Source organism: Bubalus bubalis, chromosome 9 (genome assembly GCF_019923935.1).
Source record: "Bubalus bubalis isolate 160015118507 breed Murrah chromosome 9, NDDB_SH_1, whole genome shotgun sequence".
NCBI classification, from domain to species: domain Eukaryota; kingdom Metazoa; phylum Chordata; class Mammalia; order Artiodactyla; family Bovidae; genus Bubalus; species Bubalus bubalis.
This window is the reverse complement of record NC_059165.1, coordinates 58,884,730-58,891,283: the sequence shown is the minus strand read 5'-3', so window position 1 is coordinate 58,891,283 and position 6,554 is coordinate 58,884,730. Positions and strand designations below refer to the sequence as shown.

At 42.1% G+C, this 6,554-nt stretch overlaps 1 protein-coding gene across 2 annotated transcripts; it reads left to right on the top strand.

The window, feature by feature from the left end:
- Nucleotides 1–1,170: 1,170 nt before the first annotated feature.
- Nucleotides 1,171–6,554, top strand: PCDHB6 (protocadherin beta 6). Of its 2 annotated transcripts, XM_044947576.2 has the most exons (2): nucleotides 1,171–3,680; nucleotides 6,146–6,554. In XM_044947576.2, the coding sequence occupies exons 1-2, from the start codon at nucleotides 1,394–1,396 to the stop codon at nucleotides 6,367–6,369; spliced, it is 2,511 nt and encodes an 836-aa protein (XP_044803511.2). In that variant the 5' UTR covers nucleotides 1,171–1,393; the 3' UTR covers nucleotides 6,370–6,554. The 2 variants fall into 2 exon arrangements, with proteins under 2 accessions (XP_044803511.2, XP_025148330.2); XM_025292545.3 differs by lacking the exon at nucleotides 6,146–6,554 and having other exon boundaries at nucleotides 1,173–4,000.

Here is a 6,554-nt window from a genome sequence, read left to right as displayed (position 1 = left end):
TGCTTGAATTCAAATCATTTCACCTCTCCACAAATACAAAATCATTCTGAAGTAAATTATGTTTGGTATTTTTGTATGCTTAGATATGCACTGACCCATTTATTGCATTCTCAGGAAATTTAGAGATATATTTCCCAGTTTATCTGAGCAGAAATTGGTGAGATAGGAATGAACATAGTCAATGAACTATCACTGAATTTCGGGGTATCCACTCAAATATAATCCACCTTTCACACTATGTTATTTGGTCTGTATTTATAGGACCAAGTGTTATCCTTGTTGTGAAAGAATGGGAGAGGTGATTCTTGAATGTTTGTTTTCTACATTGCATTATGCCTTTATAACAGGGTAATACATTTGGACTTTGATTAATTAATACAGCAGGGAAATTTGACCAAAAAGTTACAATAAAATGAACAACCCTAATAAAATCATGGCCATTTCTACCAATATAAAAATGAAATGGATTCCTAAAACGCTTACTTACAACACATACCGGATTATTCCTGGTCCCTCATTTAAATAATTTGATTTGATACTTCTATAATACCTATTTCTTGGCCTCAGTTTTCCTAATAGCCTAATTGTTCCCTTTATTGTGAAGGTGTGACCACAAAACAACGGTAAGTATGTTGTTCATTCCATTTTATTAGTCATATAGTTTAGAGAAATAAGTGTTTAAGATTGATCTTGCTAACCAACTTTTACTTTTGTATAGTGTGTCGGTGGGACAATTAAATAGTATACTTCTCAGATTCAGAAATTACACTGCTCCTCAGAGATAAACTGCAAAGAGTGGGACACGACTGAGCAACTGAACTGAACTGAACCAATGAATAAAAGTTGGTTATAGGAAGTTTATATTACCTGAGGGAACGACTCTTAAATGTGTTAGTATGTATCAGAATTCTTAAAGAGAAAGACTGACTTACAGATTAGTTAGTTCAGCCAGAAGGCTAGAAAATTCGATTCAAGTTCTGAAAAAGAAAAAAAAAAACAAGACTCCCAGATAAGTCTTTATGCATGTGGTTCACTCACTGCAGTCTGAGAAACTCAGCGTTTTCCTTAAAACGTTTATAAAGTTTACATTTTGTATGTGGTGTTGACCTGCAGCACCCCCACAAAGTTACTCATTTCAACGCATGGTGGCAGTGCAGGCTAAGAGTGGATATAAGCTCTGCAGACTCGGTGGACTCCATTTCAGAGAAGCCCAAGAGAAAAATACAGAGCTCATTTACAGGTTAAGCTAAGACAGAAGTGTTCAGGGAGCAGTCGCTGCCAGACAAGTTATAGGAACGAATTTGAAATTCCGGAGCAGACATTTTGAAGGGTCAACAGTGGACGTAGTGAATGGGATTGGAAAAAGATATTTCCTCTGGAACCAGACATAACAATGGAAATGGTGCAAACGAAACTACATCAGAAGAAAAGGCAAGTGATGATCTTCATTACATTGATTCTTTCGTGGGAGGCAGGTTCAGAAACGATTCGGTATTCCGTACTGGAAGAGGCAGAAAGTGGCACGTTTGTGGCCAACCTGACAAAAGACCTGGGACTCAGGATGGGAGAGCTGGCTGCCCGGGGCGCCCGAGTTGTTTTTAAGGGGAATAGACAGCATTTGCGGCTTGATCCAGGCACCTGTGATTTGCTGCTGAATGATAAACTGGACCGGGAGGAGCTGTGCGGCTCCACTGAGCCCTGCGTGCTACCCTTCCAAGTATTACTGGAAAATCCCTTTCAGTTATTTCAGGCTGCCTTGGTAATTAGAGATGTAAATGACCACGCTCCAGAGTTCCCTGCTAGAGAAATGCAACTAAAAATATCAGAAATTACTACACCAGGTAAGGTATTTCCTTTGAAAATGGCACAAGATTTAGACGCTGGTAGCAACGGCCTTCAGAGCTACATAATCAGCTCCAACCCTCACTTCCACATTCTCACTAGAAACCGCAAGGACGGGAGGAAGTCCCCGGAGCTGGTACTGGACAAAGCGTTGGATCGTGAGGAGCAGCCCGAGCTCAGGCTAACCCTCACAGCGCTGGATGGCGGGTCTCCGCCTCGGTCTGGGACCACAGAGATTCAGATCCTGGTCTTGGATAGCAATGACAACGCCCCCGAGTTTGCTCAGGAGTTCTATGAGGCTCAAGTCCCTGAAAATAGCTCCCTGGGCTCTCTGGTTATCACTGTCTCTGCGAGAGATTTAGACGCAGGATCATTTGGAGAGGTATCTTACGCCCTATTTCAAGTCGATGACGTTAACGAACCTTTCGAAATTAACGCAAATACAGGAGAAATTCGACTAAAAAAGAAATTGGATTTTGAAGAATTTCAATCATATCAGGTGGATATCGAGGCTACAGACGGTGGGGGACTATCAGGAAAATGCTCTGTAGTCATCAAGGTCCTGGATGTGAATGACAATGCTCCCCAATTGACTATGTCCTCACTGACTAGCCCCATCCCTGAAAACCTGCCAGAGATCCTAGTGGCAGTTTTCAGTGTATCAGATGCTGATTCTGGACATAACCAACAGGTTATCTGTTCTATACATGACAATCTCCCCTTTGTTTTAAGACCGTCCGTTGAGAATTTCTACACATTGGTAACAGAAGGGGCACTGGACCGAGAGGAAAGAGCCGAGTACAACATCACTATCACGGTCACTGACATGGGAACCCCCAGACTGAAAACCGAGCACAACATAACCGTGCTGGTGTCCGACGTCAACGACAACGCCCCCGCCTTCACCCAGACCTCCTACACCCTCTGGGTCCGCGAGAACAACAGCCCCGCCCTGCACATCGGCAGCGTCAGCGCCACAGACACAGACGCGGGCGCCAATGCCCAGGTCACCTACTCGCTGCTGCCGCCCCTCGACCCGCTCGTGCCCCTCGCCTCCCTCGTGTCCATCAACCCCGACAATGGCAACCTCTTCGCCCTCACGTCCCTGGACTACGAAGCCCTGCGGGCCTTCGAGTTCCGCGTGGGCGCCACCGACCGCGGCTCGCCCGCGCTCAGCAGCCAGGCGCTGGTGCGCGTGCTCGTGGCGGACGCCAACGACAACGCGCCCTTCGTGCTCTACCCGCTGCAGAACGCCTCGGCGCCCTGCACCGAGCTGGTGCCCAGGGCGGCCGAGCCGGGCTCCCTGGTGACCAAGGTGGTGGCGGTGGACGGCGACGCGGGCCAGAACGCCTGGCTGTCGTACCAGCTGCTCAAGGCCACGGAGCCTGGGCTGTTCGGCGTGTGGGCGCACAACGGCGAGGTGCGCACGGCGCGGCTGCTGAGCGAGCGCGACGCGCCCAAGCAGCGGCTGGTGGTGCTGGTCAAGGACAACGGCGAGCCGCCGCTGTCGGCCAGCGTCACGCTGCACGTGCTGCTGGTGGACGGCTTCTCGCAGCCCTACCTGCCGGCCCCGGAAGCGGAAGCGGCGGCCGCAGTGCCCGCCGACCCGCTCACCGTCTACCTGGTGGTGGCCTTGGCGTCGGTGTCGTCGCTCTTCCTCTTCTCGGTGCTGGTGTTCGTGGCGGTGCGGCTGTGCAGGAGGGGCGGGGCGGCCTCGGCGGGTCGCTGCCCGGTGGCCGAGGGCCACTTTCCGGGCCACCTGGTGGACGTCAGCGGCACGGGGACCCTGTCCCAGAGCTACCAGTACGAGGTGTGTCTGACGGGAGACCATAGAACTGGTGAGTTCAAATTCCTGAAGCCGATATTCCCTAACCTCTTGGTTCAGGACACTGAGAGAGAAATCAAAGAAAGCCCCAACTGTAGAAATAGCTTTGTATTCAGTTAAATGTCGTATTTGGTTAAGTGAGCCTCTCCTTAATTTTGGCAAACCTAATTCCCATTGCAATACCTTTCTCTTAAGAAGTTGTACTGTTGTACAAATATATATATAGGGCTTCCCTGGTGGCTCAGTGGTAAAGAATCTGCCCGCAATGTTGGAGATCCAGGTTCAATCCCTGGGTCGTGAAGATCCCCTGGAGAAGGAAATGACAACCCACTCCTGTATTTTGGCCTGGAGAATTCCATGGACAGAGGAACCTGGCAGGCTACAGTTCATGGGATCATAAAGAGTCGGACACGACTGAGTGATTAACACACACAAATATACACACATATATATATATATGCATGTCTCTGCATATAAAGCTATGCATGTCTCTGTGCTAATTAGATTTAGCATTTTTAGTTGTACTGGATATTGAGTATGTATTTTCTCCATATTTGACCTTCTCTTGGTGATTAATCTTTCCATAACTAAAAATTACTCAAGTAGTATAAAAAGAAATTCTATTAATATTTAAATCAACTTCTTAGTTTATGTCTTTTCAATGAAACATTTTAAAGCTCCTGTGTAATCATGCATTTCTGTATATTTTTGGTGCTTTTCCTTATCATACAGCTTTCTATTTGCAAGCTAGTGTTTGAAATTCTTTGTAACTACCTAGACCGTTCTTGTTGATTATTCTACAAAGCTATGGCCCCTGAATAGCCATGAGCATATCTTAGCATACTTGTTTCTCCAAAACTGTACATAAACACGCACTTTATTAAAGTAGTAATACGCTACAATTTTGACCATATCCCATTGTAAGCACCAATATGCTAGAGATTTCTCTCTCTTATTTGTCTGCTACTTAACCTAGCACATTGCAATTGCTATATACTCACATTAACATAAAAATTATTCTAATAATAATTAAAAAGAAAAATCTGATATAATTTGGCATTACTTCACTAAATAAAACTAAGTCACTACTTTTTAAATTATTTTTTAAAACACAGAACCTTAAATACACCCTAAGTCATTTCAAAGGACTGAAGAGGTAGAGGGCATCAAATACTGCCTTGTCCTTCCTTTTGCCCTATAACTACAAGTTCAAATGTAGTTTAATGTATTTGTTTTTCTTGGTTTCCCTGAAGTTTCTCTGCACCTTCAAAAGAGTAAGAATTTCTTTTGAGTTTTGGTTATTCTGTTCTAGTCTGGTTATTGAGTGATAATAGATTTTCACTTTGTTATTCTGAAGACATGGACAGTCTTTATCAACAAAACAGTGATATATTTTTTTATGTCCAAGTTATCTTCTTTTGTTCTTCTATGTAGCTTTCAGACATTTTGCACAGTAGTTTTTTCAATTATGCTAAACTTTCATTAGTAAGAAATAAGCATTGTTTTTTTTTCCTTTAAGACAACAAGAATAGAAATATAAATAAGATAAGAAATAAACTCACCTGGCATTGCAATTGCTTTATATTGTGTTCATTAAACCAAGGAAGCTATTTGATTTCCAACTAAAGTTATAGGGATATAACTATAAAGCCACTTATATCTATTAAAGAGTTTGCTTTATAAGTCTCAAGTATCACTCTACAGGAATTTAATTATTTGCATCTTTCCTTAATTATATTTTTTCTAAGGATGTAATGAAATAAAAAATGAAAACTACTCTTAAAGTTATCATTGAACATATCTTTTTACCTTCATCCAATCTAATACTTGAAATTAGAAAGTGATAAGTAAGAACACAATTAAACAAATGACATAAATATTGTATTTAACTTTAATTATGCCTCCATTTACTGTTAGATATTTAAATGAAATAGTTTAATGTATGATGACAAGAAATCTGATTGAAGTTTTCACCACTATATCTATTTCACCTCTGTATCTCACCACTATATCTCAACATTATGAAAAAAGTTCATGTTTTTGTTTATGCCAGGAAAGTCCAATTTGTATAATTACCTAAATTAGTCTAGGCAAATAAACACTGAGAACCCACCTTTATTAACTTATATATGTTTTTTAAATTACTTTGTGTATTAATTTATAAATTAGTGTGTGTATTAACTTATAAATTACTGTGTGTATTCATAAAGTATGGATCATTACTTACTAGCTGGAGATCACTAGCAGACTTTAGTGTAGACCTCATCAACACTTTAAAATTCAATTAGAATTTAGTAGTAAATATCCAGATAACTTCCACAAAATGAATACATCATGAAAAACAGGCCATTTCTATTGTTGCAAAATAAAAATAGAAAATGGGAGCCAAATATCTGGATAATGATACACATTTCAATCACTTTCTCAAATGTATTATATATGTTCATTTTTAACAATTCCTCTTTCATCATTTTTTAGGCACAGCATATAGTGTGTTTAGGGCTTCCAAGGTGGCAATAGTGGTAAAGATTCACCTGCCAATGCAGAAGATGCAAGTTCAATCCCTGGGTCATGAAGATCCCCTGGAGAAGGGAATGGCAACCCCCTCCAGTATTCTTGCCTGGAGAATCCCATGGACAGAGGAGCCTGGTGGGCTACAGTGCACAGGGTCGCAAAAGTCTGACACGACTGAAGTGACCTAGCACACACAGTGTGTTGTTTTAGTGACATAAATTCTACTTAAGTCAACGTGGCCCACATCACTTTCAGAACTCCTCTTCCTTATGGCCAAAAGTTACAAAATACAGATTTTAAGTAGTTTCAGATTTTAAGTTTTGCACATATTTGGTTGTATTCTGTTTCAAGTTAGAAGGATTATTTAACAGCG